The 13,793-nt window shown below is 46.7% G+C and overlaps 1 protein-coding gene across 1 annotated transcript; it reads left to right on the top strand.

The window, feature by feature from the left end:
• The first annotated feature begins 6,537 nt into the window (after positions 1 to 6,537).
• LOC126515889 (zinc finger protein 764-like) lies at positions 6,538 to 13,578 on the top strand. Its single transcript, XM_050165897.1, has 3 exons — positions 6,538 to 8,777; positions 8,921 to 9,034; positions 9,528 to 13,578. The coding sequence occupies exons 1-3, from the start codon at positions 8,594 to 8,596 to the stop codon at positions 10,412 to 10,414; spliced, it is 1,185 nt and encodes a 394-aa protein (XP_050021854.1). The 5' UTR covers positions 6,538 to 8,593; the 3' UTR covers positions 10,415 to 13,578.
• The last annotated feature ends 215 nt before the right edge of the window (positions 13,579 to 13,793 follow it).

The raw sequence follows: 13,793 nt of genomic DNA, 5'->3' as shown, positions 1-13,793 counted from the left end.
TTTTTTTTTTTTTTTCGAGACAGGGTTTCTCCGTAGCTTTTGGTTCCTGTCCTGGAACTAGCTCTTGTAGACCAGGCTGGCCTCGAACTCACAGAGATCTGCCTGCCTCTGCCTCCCGAGTGCTGGGATTAAATCGTCTTTGGATTTTGTGATTATTGATGGACGAGTGATAGCTGCTAAGAGACATTGGGTTGTAAAGGTTGCTATATTAAGCCAACTTAACTAATTTAGAAACATCTTGATGTCAAAATGGAACTAAAAAAATGTGCTGCTTTGGGGAAGAGGTTGTGCTTTTGTTCCCATAGAAAATGAAAGCCTGTGGATTTATTCAAGGTTAAAGATGATCAGGTTTGATGGAGGAAGGTCCCCTGAATATCCTGGCTACAGATACAAAGAAATAAACCTAGGAAAACTACAAGACATGTAACATATTTTACCTGCTCAAACAAAACAAAAAGTCATCTTTGGTTGATGTGTAAAACACACAGTCTATACTTTTATTAATACAGATATGTATGCTACCTTTGAAACTTTATGTATTTTCAGAGCCATGGGACCCAACACTAATAAAAACAGATGGACCAGGTGATTCAACATGTAAGAGCATCTCTGGTGCAGTTTCCTCAGAGTTCTGCATCTAGAACAGCTTCAAGGCTGCTGTCTGAGATGATCCAGCCTTACACAATACTCCAGCCAAGACTTAACTATTACCCTGACTTTCTCAGAGTTTCCCCAAAGATGCCAGTACCCCCAAACAACAAGAAGCAGCCTATAGAAAACAATACCCACATTCCCAAAATATGGGTTATGGATGTTTGTTTTCATGGGGTGGGACTTGCTTACAAATCATTATTGATTATAGTCAGAAAAAAACCCAAATAGAATTAAATTTAAAGATCTCTTCCTAAAAGAAAAAAGGGATATATAATATAGAAATGATAAGATAAAAGGTACATTATTGAATCTACTTTATTCCAAAACAACTGCTAATCTCAAAATATTTTACATTGGTATGGATTTTGGCTTATTGATAAAAAAATTTAAAGTTATTTTTGTTACAGTGTATGTCTGTTTCTACTCTTGTTTGGAGTATTATGCTTATGTGGTTCATTTAAAAATGCACAATTAAGAAATACAGGTTAGTGGCTAATTATCTATAATAATCAAAGTTGTAGTCATTTTAGATATGTTTTAAGATTAAATGGAATATTTATGTAGATAAGTGGTCTTCAAACACTTCAAATACCTAAGAAATATGATATTTAAAATGTTTTAACAACATAAGGTTTTCCTGATAATGGGACACCTCTGCTCTTGGCAGCACCAATTTACTTCAGAGAAGATGATAGACATCAAAGAAACCCCATATGAAGTTTGCTTTCTCTTTGACAAAATCTAGCCACTGGGCAAAGAAATTGCTCTTGCTTCAATTGCTGACAGTATACTGTTCAAACTGGACAAGCAAGAAGCAAAAGAAAGTGGCTGCAAGCTTTGCCAAGACAAGTTAGGATAGCCCTTCAAAAATCCCTGCTTCTCAGAAATGTTGGTTAGATATACTAGGCCTATAGGCCAAAGATGACTGCCCCAACATTACAGAGGAAATTTGGGTGTCTGTCTAGGCAGCCAGATGTCCCTGTCCTTAGGTAATAGTACATCTTTCTGGGGTCTTTGATTGAGTTAAAGAATAAATGGTTAAATTTGTAGTTTTCCTTAGTTATGATAAAAAGTAAATTAGGTATAAAATAGACTCACAAAAATAAAATAGATAATAGATTATATTCTCTATATTTGCCAAATTAAGTGAACTGGATATTCTAACTATAGTTCTTAGTTGTATATAATTTTACTATGTTAGAGTTAAAACCTTTCTTTTAAATTAGACGAAGAGGGAGAAACGCTGTGGAACAATTTTTTGGACACCACGAATATTTGTTGCTCTCATTGGTTTAGTAAAGGGCTAAATGGCTAATAGCTAGGCAGGCAGAGGTTAGGCAGGACTTACAGACAAAAATAGAGCATGGGGACGAAGAGGGTGGAGTCCCCAGCCAAATGCAGAGGAAGCTGGAGATGAACATGCTGTGCTGAAAAAAGGTACCACCATATGGTAGAGCATAGATAAGAAATATGGGTCAATTTAAGTTGTAAGACCTACTTAGTAACACGCCTAAGATATCAGCCAAGAAATTATAATTATTAATAAATCTCTAAGTGGTTATTTGGGAGCTGGGCTGGTGGGACAAAGGTCTATCTACTGGTTGCTACCTAATGTTGTGAAATATTTGATTACACTCTGTAATGATATGTCACTGTGATTGGTTCAATAGAAAGATAAATGACCAATAGGTAGGCAGGAGTTAAAGCAGAGACTTATGGTCAGAGAGAGCTCTGGGAAGAAGAAAGGTAGGGTCACCAGTGAATACAGAGGGAATAGACATGCATGAGGAGAGGTAACGCATAGAAGAATAGGAATGGGTTAATTTAAGTTATAAGAGCTAGTGGGATAAGCTATAGATTGAGCTTTCATAATTAATAATAAGTCTCTGTGTCTTTTTTTTTTTTTTTTTTTTTGTGAGCTGGCGTCCAATGTTGGGCTCAAATACTCAAACACAGAGCCTGAGACAGCTAAGAAAAGTTCTGGACAAAGAGCCAATGTAGCTTCCTAGTCCTGCAGTCTCTCAGGCTGACTGGGGACAAAACTTCAAATAAGTCTTCCTACTCCAGGGATTCTAATTTGTGGCAAATTGACACTAAAACCTGCCTAACATTCATGAAACTCTGGGTTCTGAGTGGACCACCTCAGACATTGGGTGTGGTGGACACCCTTGGAATTCTAGCTCTCTGGAGGTTGACACATCTGGAATTCTAGCTCTCTGGAGGTGGACACACCTGGAAGTCCAGCTCTCTGGAAGTGAATTCAAGAGTTTCAAGGTCATGTTTTGCTACACAGAAAATTCAATGAAGATGGAAGAGAAAGAGAAGAAGAAGTTGTCGATGGTATTGTGATTGTTGCGCATGGGACATAGGTCTGTTACCCCAGCATTTGGGAGTGTGAGATTGGAGTTCAAGGCCAGTTGGGACTATTTAGGGAGACCTTCTGGGTCAGGGAAACAAAGACTAAGGATGGCTCATGCACAAGGCCTTGAAACCCTAAAACCACAAAAACAAAAAGCAAAAGGAAAACAAGAAAAAGTACAAGATACTTCATTCTCTCAGTATTGCTTTCTGTACAGCTGAGACCTTCCCATCAGCTCAGGAAGCATCTACTCCTTCCTTGTCTACTTTAGAGGTAAGTACTGAGGGGGCCTAAAGTGTGGCGTTAGACCTAGCGGAGGGCGTGGTCAGACCCTGCAAAACTGTCACCAGCAGGAAGCCCGACTGGAAGAGCACTGACAATGTGGCACACACCAGTCTCTGCGACTCTCCGGTGATCTACAGGGGAGTCACTGCCCCTCTGAGCCTCAGTGCCCTCTCAGCAAAATGGAGATTAATAAGAGCTACCTTAAAGAGTTGCTGTCAAAGTCTGAAATTTCAATAAGATAATATGTATGGCATTGCAAATGTGCAATGAGTGTTTGTTTAACAAGTGAGTCATTGTCGACATTTTACAACTTGGACAATGTAAAGAGGACATTAGGAAGACAGCCCAGTGGTAATTTTTTCTTCTCAGAACTGAGGGTTGACTGTAGGGGCTGGTGCAGGCTAGACCAGCGTTCGACCTCTGAGACACTTTTTATTTTGAGATAAGGTGTTATGTGACTCTGTTCCTGGGGAGACATGAGCACACATAGTGCCAGATAGGGAACCAACAACAGACCAAAGTCAATACCGCCAAAGCCCACCGTGGTGAACTGTAGAGTTTATTAGTATCACTCACAGGACCACGGGCAAGGGTTCCCTTACAGGAACAGGACGACTGCATCACCAAAGTCCACCCCAGCACAGTGACAAACTGAAGCCTGGAGCTCCCTGCAGGACCCGTAAGCAACTGGACGGGATGGAAAGTCTCTCCTCTTCGCCACCCCTTACTGTTCATGTGACCTTGGGGAATGAGAGAGTGGTCCCTGAGGCTGGTGACCTGTTTACTTCCTGAGTCTTAAGGAGTCCCTCTTTGTATAGAGTGTTTCTATTTAGGACTTCTTGAGACTTAAAACCCTCCCTTTAGAACTGTCCGAGTCTTTTATACATACTGAGATTATAATATATTATCTCCCTCCAATTCCTCCCATGTACTTTCTCAAATTCTTTGCTTTTTCTCAAATTCACCTTTATTTTAACTGGTGTAATGTTTATATAGATATATATGTATAATATATCCCAAACATTATTATATTCCATTATATTTAATATATGATACTCTAATAACTATCCCTGCTCCATCTGTATAACATTCCTCGTGTGTATGGTCTCAGAGGTGATTTGTGTTGGACAATCAATCAGTGTCCTCGTCTCTGGAAAGGCCTGTTTCTCCTCCCATCATTCCTTAGTTGTCTAGGGTTGGGTGCCTGTGAGCACCCCCTTCTACGTTAGCATGTCTCTTGATGTCATCCTTGTGTCCAGACAGCCATGTTGGTGAGGGGTCCTGGGTGTCGCTTCTCTGACATTTCTAGGAGACAGAATCTCACAGTAAATGTCCTGTCCCTCTGGCTCTTACAGTCTTTGTGCCACCACCCCACTTCCTCCATGACCCCCGAGCCTCAGGTGCAGGGGTTATGTTGTAGATGCACCCATTGGGATTGGGCTCCACAACTCCGCATTTTGATTGGTTGGGGGTTTTCTGTAAGGGTCTCCATCTGTTGCAAAGAGTTTTCCTTGATGAGGGCTGAGAACTACACGGACTTGTGCGTATATGGAGAAACACTTAGAGTGTAGTTAGGGTTATGCTGGTTTAGTAAGGTGGTAGGTTTAGGGTCTCCTCCAAGATCCACAACTCCAAGGCTAGAGCCCTGGGTAGCTGGCTGTGTGGCCACTGTCAGGCATGGTTTCCCTCTTCTTGAGTGGACTGAAGTCCAATTTGTTGGTTACCGCCAAGGCATGTGCGTACTACTGCACCTTTAGGGCTATTGTATCTGGCTGTGGTTCACGGACGTCATAGCTTGCATGGTACTTTCTGATATCATGTATTTAATACCTTTGAATTAAGTTGTATGGAGTTCTAATCTGTAGATTCTGGGAATTTGATAGCGAGAAATATGCTCTGTGATGGGTGGATTTATTTATTTATTATGTATACAATAATCTGTCTGCATGTATGTCTGCAGGCCAGAAGAGGGCACCAGACCTCATTACAGATGGTTGTGAGCCACCATGTGGTTGCTGGGAATTGAACTCAGAACCTTTGGAAGAGCAGGCAATGCTCTTAACCACTGAGCCATCTCTCTAGCCCCCACATGTTGGGTGGATTTTATTATTGAAGTATCTTTTCTTTTTTAAAAAAGATTTATTTATTTATTATATATACAACATTCTGCCTCGATGTATGCCCGCATGCCAGAGCAGGGCGCCAGATCTCATTACAGATGGTTGTGAGCCACCATGTGGTTGCTGGGAATTGAACTCAGGACCTCTGGAAGAGCAGCCAGTGCTCTTAACCTCTGAGGCATCTCCCCGGCCCCTCTTTTCTTTTCTTTATTGTTTTTCAAGACAGGGTTTCTCTGTGTAGTCTTGACTGTCCTGGAACTCATTCTGTAGATCAGGATAGCCTCACACTCACAGAAATCCACCTGCTTCCGCCTCCCGAGTGCTGGGATTAAAGGTATTTGCCACCACAATCTGGAATCTTTCTGGTATCTTGAAATGAAGTCCTCAGGGAGACTTTCAAGTCAGATCCAGTTTGGGTCCTCTGGATCCTGTGTTTGAAGTGCAATGCAATCCGAGTGTTTCAGCAATAGGGACTTATCTTCTACCTCTAGGGGGCAACCAAGGGCAACAAAATTAGCTTATAATGTTTTTGGAGTCTTTGGGACAACCCTGTTCAACAACTCAGAAGCGGGCTGCGCACGGATGGTGGGGGCTTTGTTAGATGTCCGTGACTCTTGCAGGAAAGCATAGTCAGCCCCGATGAGAAAGTTTCATCTAAACTATACACACAGATATAGACACGTCTTACATGTATTATAGGCATTTTAAGTCAATAGTTATTCTATGATTTCTCATGACTTTTTCAGATATCCTTACTGTTATCTTACCCCCTCCTGTTTTATCTCCCTCTCCCCTCCCTGATTAGAGCCCTCTCCTATTTTCCCCACTTCCTCTCTTGTACCCTGCTAATTCCCCTCTCTATTGTTCCCCAACCCCAACAATGGCCCCTTCTTACTTTCCTGGTTTGTGTAGTTAGTTATTCCAGGTTATAAGCTCACATCAGATGATTTGGAGCTAGGAACCTCAGAAAAGAGAAAACGTGTCATGGTTGTCTTTCTGCTTCTTTTTTAAAAAAATATTTATTTATTTATTATGTATACAATATTCTGTCCATGTGTATGTCTGCAGGCCAGAAGAGGGCACCAGATCTCATAACAGATGGTTGTGAGCCACCATGTGGTTGCTGGGAATTGAACTCAGGACCTTTGGAAGAGCAGGCAAAGCTCTTAACCACTGAGCCATCTCTCCAGCCCCATCTTTCTGCTTCTTGATACAATTGAGCGACTTTACAAAGTACATCATTGTCCATCTCATTCTGTTTTTGTTCGTTTGTTTGTTTGTTGAGACAAAGTTTCATTGTGTAGCCCCAGCTGTTCTGGAACTCATTCTGGAGACCAGGCTGGCCCTGAACTCACAGAGATCCACCTGTCTCTGCCTCCCAACTGCTGGGATTGAAGGCGTGCGCCACCATCACCTGGTCCCATCATCCATTTCTAAATTGAAGGACATTTGGATTGTTTCCACTTTCAATAAACAATGCTGAGGAAGCACCAGGTATGGTGGTTCACACCTAAAATAGAGCTGAGTCCTACGGTAGATTTATGACCAGGCTCTCGGCGGTTTCCAGAGGGACGGGACCCGTTCGCAACCACATTGGCACTGAAGGAGCCCCCTTTCCCTGTGTGTTTTCCCGCATTTGTGTCTGTTGTTTTCTTGATTTTTGCAGTTCTGACTGGGGTGAGATGAAATCTCAAAGTTGTTTTGATTTGCATTTCTGTAATGGCTAGGGACAATGAACACTTTCTGAGCTGTTTCTATTTCTTCTCCTGAGAGCCCTCTGTTCAGATGCCATGCCCATAGTTTGAATGGGTCATTTGTGAGATTCAGGATAGTGACACACTGTCAGATGTCCAGCTGGCAAAGATGCGGGTGGCAGAATAACAACGTCAGATCATCCAACTGAAGCGAAAGAGCCAGGAGGGCTTGGGATGATCTGGTTCACATTCTGAGCTATCTCGTGCTTGGGGCTCACCGCTAGTGGCCTCCTAGAGCCGGAGGAAGCTTCGTCTGTCACACAGACCTCAACACAGTCTGCCGAAGATCTGGTCACTCTGCGCCGAGGGGATTCACATCTGCTCTTTCAGCTTAGTATAGACTCAGTGAGCAGAAGCCTCATCTTGATCCAACAGATTTGCAGTGAGGCACGATAGACAGTCGGGACAATTATGGGTTCATGGGAAGGGAAAAGAGCCCCTTGTCCTGAAGTCTGGCTGAAGCCTCTCCCCAGCTCAGGAGCAAGAATTCCGGCACACTAACGTTTGCTGTGAATGATGCCAACATGGAGATAATATTCCGTTCATAGATAGGTATTTTATATTAAAATAGCAATGAATGAGGCTCAAAACCTGAATGTATATGACCATAAGTAGGGCCTCATTCCTCTTTTGGATGGATATTTGATGGGAATCTCACAAACAGCCCAGAAACCACCGACGGGTAATTCCCTCGTGGGATTGAAGTCTGGATGGGCAGGTGGACATTTAGAAGATTAGAAGTGAGCCATTGTGAATGTCCCAGGTGTCCCGGTTGTTCAAAGAACAGCTCCGAGATCTCTGATCTGTCAGGAGTGGTATTCCTCAACTAGTTTGAGATTTGTATACCACGCTGGTGGAAACCCCCTAATTGAGGGCCCGCTTCATTTTCTGCCTTCTTATTAATGCCCGTCCCTCCACAGGCTTCCGGCTCCATAATACACTGTCCAGAAGCAAAAAACTAAACACCCATTCACAGGCCGTTTCCACCTAGCCGACCTTGAGAGAGCTGCGGGTCCCCAGAAGTCAGCACCACGCCCCGCTGCATCTTGACAGGGAAGTCCCCGCCCACATGGGGGCCTCTCGCCTGGGACTTGTTCTCAGACTGGCACTGGTAGACTCTGTGGCCATTTTGGATGAGGGCTAGAAGACAATGACCTAGAAAGACCGGTGACGTAACCTGGGCACAACCGCTAGGGAGCCTAGCTCGTGAGACCCCTCTGCCACCATTTTTATACAGGCAACCTCAAGTCCTGATTATGTACCTGCCACTTTCAGTTTTCAAATTTTACCTACATTAGGGTGCGCACGGAACTGGTTTCTGTCCCTTCTCGGCCCTGGTATCCGAGCGCGGACACCTGGGGCTGGGCAGGCGTTCCCGGGTGCTCTGGACTGGCCCGGGGCCGAGCCGGGGGAGGGTCCCCATGGCGCAGCCACTTGCCCCGGGAAGGTCCTCGGCTCGGGCCGCATTCGGGAAGCCCGGGGCGGTGAGCTTCTCGGACGTGGCCGTGTACTTCTCCCCCGAGGAGTGGGGGTGTCTGCGGCCGGCTCAGAGAGCCCTGTACCGGGAGGTGATGAGCGAGACCTACGGTCTCCTGCGGGCGCTCGGTGAGAGCCTTTCCTGGTCTCTGGGCTCGCCCCGCGCGTGACACCGTGGGTCCAGCCGTGGAACGGGGAGCCCTGGGAACAGGAGGCCGAGACCAAGGGGGTTGGCCTACCCGCATCGTGGGGTTTGCTTTCTTTCCCTTCAGGATGCGGAGGCGCCAAGCCAGCGCTCATCTCCTGGGTGGAGGAAGAGGCCGAACTGTGGGGACCCGGTGCCCAGGATCCAGAGGTGGCCATGTGTCCGACAGAAGCCGACTCAGGTGAAGGACTGGGTACTCCGTCTTTGGGGGACTTCTCAGTAGCCGGCCCATTATGGTGTCTTCTGGTGACTTCACTTACCTGCTTGGCAGTTTCTTCCCTGAACTGTTTTCGTGGCCAAAGTCATTACGCTTACCCCTGGATTCACCTAGAAAGGGACTGTGATTGTGCCTGTACCGTGAATCTAGTCGGTCACTAGGCTATGTTGATCGGAGCCCTGTGTCTCCACGGCTGTCCTGCTGCCATCACTTGGTTCCCTTCTGGAGGCTCCTTCAGTTCTTCCTGTCCACCTCTGCCAAGTGCTCGGCCCGCTGGACTTGGGATTGGGGACCACACTGATGCCTCTCTTTATGCTGCCTCCGGACATCCACGCAGCCTGCATGCTCAGATTCTGTGGCCTCTCCCCTCCAGTGCCCTGTCTGTCACCTTGTGGGGGTGTGGAAATCAGGGAGCGGCATGCCTCAGATTCTGAGCTTTTTCTTGGTCTCCGAGCAGATTGCAGACAGGAGGAAGGGAAGAGACCAAGGGAAGAGACTGAGGCAACCCAGAAGACGTTATCTACACAAGCTGGGCCAATTATTGGACCCCTTCGCAACTTGGAGCTGTTGCCCAAGGACCCTCACCCCCCTCTTGGTGTCCACGCCACTGTCCCAAGAGCAGATCAGCGTCATGGCTGCCGTGTGTGTGGGAAGAGTTTTGCCTGGCGGTCCACATTGGTGGAGCACCTGTACACCCACACTGGTGAAAAGCCGTTCCGTTGCCCTGATTGCAGCAAGCCCTTCGGTCGAGCTTCCTCCCTGAGCAAGCACCGGGCCATACACCGAGGGGAACGGCCACATCGCTGTCCTGAATGTGGCCGGGCCTTCACGCAGCGCTCTGCCCTCACCACCCATCTGCGTGTCCACACTGGGGAGAAGCCCTACCGCTGTGCTGATTGTGGGCGCTGCTTCAGCCAGAGCTCTGCGCTCCATCAGCACCAGCGGGTACACAGCGGCATGACCCCCTTTCCTTGCACAGACTGTGGCAGAGCCTTTGCCCATGCGTCAGATCTTCGGCGCCATGTGCGCACCCACACGGGTGAAAAGCCTTACTCATGCCCTGACTGTGGACGCTGCTTCCGCCAGAGCTCTGAAATGGCAGCCCACAGGCGGACCCACAGTGGCGAGCGTCCCTACCCGTGCCCTCAGTGTGGCAGGTGCTTTGGCCAGAAGTCCGCAGTGGCGAAGCATCAGTGGGTCCATCGGCCAGGAGCTAGGGGCCATAGGGACGGAGAAGCTAGTCAGTTATCTATATCCCCGGCCACAGGCCGAGGGGAGCTGGATCCGCCTGTGGACTTCAGGCACTACCCAGAGATAATCCAGGAGTGCGGGGAATGGTCTTAAGAGCTCCAACATAGAAGGTGAAATACACACACTGTCGGAAGCTCAGAGGCTTGAATCTCTGGCATCCTCCGGAAGTCACAGAAGTTCTAGCAAGGGCCGGTCCTGGGGACAGAGTACAGTCTTGTGGGTGATTACCAGAAGCGTTTGCACACACACACTGATCCCACTGCCCTAGGCTCTGAGTCTACTGGGCCAGAGTGGGAAACCCACTAGAGCTCCATGTGAGAGGCAAGGGCAGTTTTCAGAAGTATTGACAGGCTTGAGGTTGAAGAGAATCTTGTTTAGGCCACTGCCTCTTTAATGCGGAGGCTGAAGTTGATGGCTCTGTGTGAACCGAGCCAGCTGCATTTTCAGGGGCGATTAGCCTCGGTCAAGAGCTGCGTGCGGTGGCTCATGCCTATGACCCCAGCACTTCAGAGTAGAGACAGGAAGGTCAGGAACTTGAGACCAGCTTGGGTTACCTGAGACTCCATCTAAGGTAAATAAAGAACAAGTGGAATTAATTGAGGTTTAAATTCAAAGTATTTCACACACTAAAGAAGGTCCAGGTCTTTAGCTTCTTTTGGAAAAACAACAACAACAACAACTCCAAAAGATTCAGTCAAGCAAACAAGGCAGAAGTTCTGGGTTCTGTCCCCGGCACTGCAAGTATTGGGCGTGGTGTCACATGCCTATAATTCCCACTTGGTGTTTGGAGGCAGGAGGTTCAGAAGTTCAAGGCTGCCCTCAGTCACACACACACACACACACACACACACACACACACACACACACACACGTGTGAGGGGAGGCCCAGCGGGTAAGGGTTGCAACTCCCATGACCAGATTTCAGTGGTGGAGGGAGAGAAGACAGTTCTTGAAAGTTGGTGGTATTTAGTTTTTTCTGAACCAAAGAGTTTGTGTATAATTGGATGGCAGAAGAGGGGAAACAGACACAGCTCGCAAGCTTTATTTCAGCTCTCACCTGTGGCTCTCAAAGTACTTTCTTGCCTGTCGTCTTGTTTACCTCCCCTAACTGCCTGGGGAAGGAAGCAGTTGGAAGAAGAAACCTCCTCAGGAAGGGGCGCTAGGGGCCAGTTATCTGACCCTACACCAACTGGGCACTTTGCCGTGTTCACGCTGCCCTCACCACCAATCTGATGCCGACCCAGGCGAGGCCAACAGCTCCTGAATCTGGAGAGAAAGGACATGAAAGCTTTGTCCAGTCTGGGAACACCTTGGGCTGGGCCTTTGTAGCCACTCTTAGACACAGGTAGGGGTCTCCTCACCTGTTTGAGCTGGAGGAAGTTTTAGCTCTTCTGTTCCCTTACGTCAAAGACAGATTACAGCAGGCAAAACAACCTGCCCAAGATCAAACGGTGAGGCCGTCGGGTTCACAGTCTTTTTAAAATGTGTATATCCGTGCACATATGCACATGTATGTGCAGATGCCTGTAGGGGCCAGAAGAGGGCATTGAGTCCCGTGCAACTGGAGCTACAGGCAACTGTGAGCTGCCTGATGTGGGTGCTGGGACCCGAACTCTGGTTCTCTGGAAGAACAGCAAGTGGTGTTATCCTGTGAGTGGCCTCCTTAGCACACCTTTTAAGAGACATCTCTGTATCTATTGCCCTGAAAACCCAAGCTCAGAAGATTCTTCTCCCCTAGCTTCCTGGCAGCTGAGACTAAGCGGAATGTTAGCTTCACCCCTGCTAGCTCATCTTAGCAATGATGAGTTCCTGCCAGGAGGACCTGTGAGCCAAGTCCTGGGGGTCTGTGGCCAGAGGGTCACAAATTCAACGCTATCTGGGCTTTGGTCCCAAAACATGTCTGTACATATTACTCATCCAGAGGAACTGAGTTCAATTCCAGAAACATGCCCAGTGGCTCATATTTGCCTGTAACCCTCACTCCAGGCCAGAGCCTCTGCAGGTACTTGTACTCACATACACAGACTTACACGTAATTAAAAATAATAATAGCTAAAACAACAGAAAAAGGGGAGGGCTTGGGAAGATAGTTGCCGGTAAAGTACTTTCTAAATCTGGAGGAACCAAATTCACCCCCAGCAGCCCTATATATCAAAGCTGGGTAGCAGATGGAGTGTCCCTGGAGCATAGCACCAAGCCCGGCCAGCCTAACTGGTGAGCTCCAGAACAATGGGAGACACTGTCTCGGAGAAGGCAGCTCCTGAGCATGGTGCCTGAGGTCACATACGCGCACACACCCACACACACGGCACTCACATACCCTCAGATATGCTTTCACACTCTATCATTACTATTGTATGTTTATACATGTGGATGTCAGGACAGTTTCCCGGCCGCCCAGACCCGGATAATCACACAGATACTATGTTGATTATAACACTGTTTGGCCAATATTCATGCGTATTCCTAGCTAGCTCTTACATCTTAAATTAACCCATTTTTATCAATTTGTGTATCGCCACAAGTTTGTGGTCTACCGGTAGGTTCCTAAGGTTCCCGTGTGTCCTCCTTCGGCAGCTACATGGCGTCTCTCTGGCTCCATCTACTCTCTCGCTATTTCCTGCCTGGCTTTACTCTGCTAAGCGATTGTTCAAAATAGCTTTATTCATTAATCAATAAAGGCAACACTTATACAGAAGGACATCCCACACTGGGCAGTTTTGGAGAGTTGTTCTCTTCTATAGATGCTGTATCAAGTTCATGCCATCAGGGGTGCAGAGCAAGCTCATTTACCGGCAGAGTCATCTAGACAACCTAAACTTACAATTTTAAAAACTTATTTTTTGGCACCTGAGAATGTTATTTTATAAAACACTTTTTTAATCATTGCAAACCACACATAGTCACTATTATTTGTATTATACACTTTCCAAAATTGAAGCCTGGAGTTATGATGCAAGTCCTATCGATATATTGGTTATTTTGTGTGCGTGTGCTGAGGATTGTACCCTGGGCCCCATGGGCTCTGCATTGTATGACCAAGTGTCCTCAGCCTGGGTTTGTATCTCTTTAATGTGAAGCCACTCACTTCAAGGGCTGGCGAGATGATTCTTGCAGAGGACCTGGGTTCGATTCCCAGCACCCACATGGTGGCTCACTACCATCCACAACTCCAGTTTCAGTGCTCTCATCTGACCTCTGAGAGCACAAGGCACACTCCTGGTGCACATACTTACCTACAAGCAAAATACTCAAGAAATAAATAAAAATAAATTGTTCATTTAACCAGGATGTGATGGAGTCTGGTTTCAGCACTGGGAAGGCTGAGGCAGGAGGATTTGAACTCAAGGACAATGTGCACTACAGAATGAGACCTGTCGCAATGAAGTCAGTCATTTGGAGCCGGAGTTGTGGCTCTGTATTAAACCCTTCTCAGCGTGTGAGTGGCCCTGGCATAACAAAAAGGAAAAAT

The sequence above is a fragment of the Alexandromys fortis genome, unplaced genomic scaffold (assembly GCF_014885135.2).
Source record: "Alexandromys fortis isolate MF-2015 unplaced genomic scaffold, M_Fortis_MF-2015_v1.1 scaffold_146, whole genome shotgun sequence".
In the NCBI taxonomy this organism is placed as follows: Eukaryota; Metazoa; Chordata; class Mammalia; order Rodentia; family Cricetidae; genus Alexandromys; species Alexandromys fortis.
Note: the sequence above shows the minus strand (reverse complement) of the source record. Positions and strands in the feature narration are given on the sequence as shown.

Bases quoted from the DNA above. Each gene is read 5' to 3' on its own strand.
- LOC126515889 (XM_050165897.1), top strand. From the start codon at position 8,594: ATGGCGCAGCCACTTGCCCCGGGAAGGTCCTCGGCTCGGGCCGCATTC. The intron at 8,778-8,920 runs GTGAGAGCCTTT...CTTTCCCTTCAG, and splicing joins CGGTCTCCTGCGGGCGCTCG to GATGCGGAGGCGCCAAGCCA. The intron at 9,035-9,527 runs GTGAAGGACTGG...GTCTCCGAGCAG, and splicing joins TCCGACAGAAGCCGACTCAG to ATTGCAGACAGGAGGAAGGG.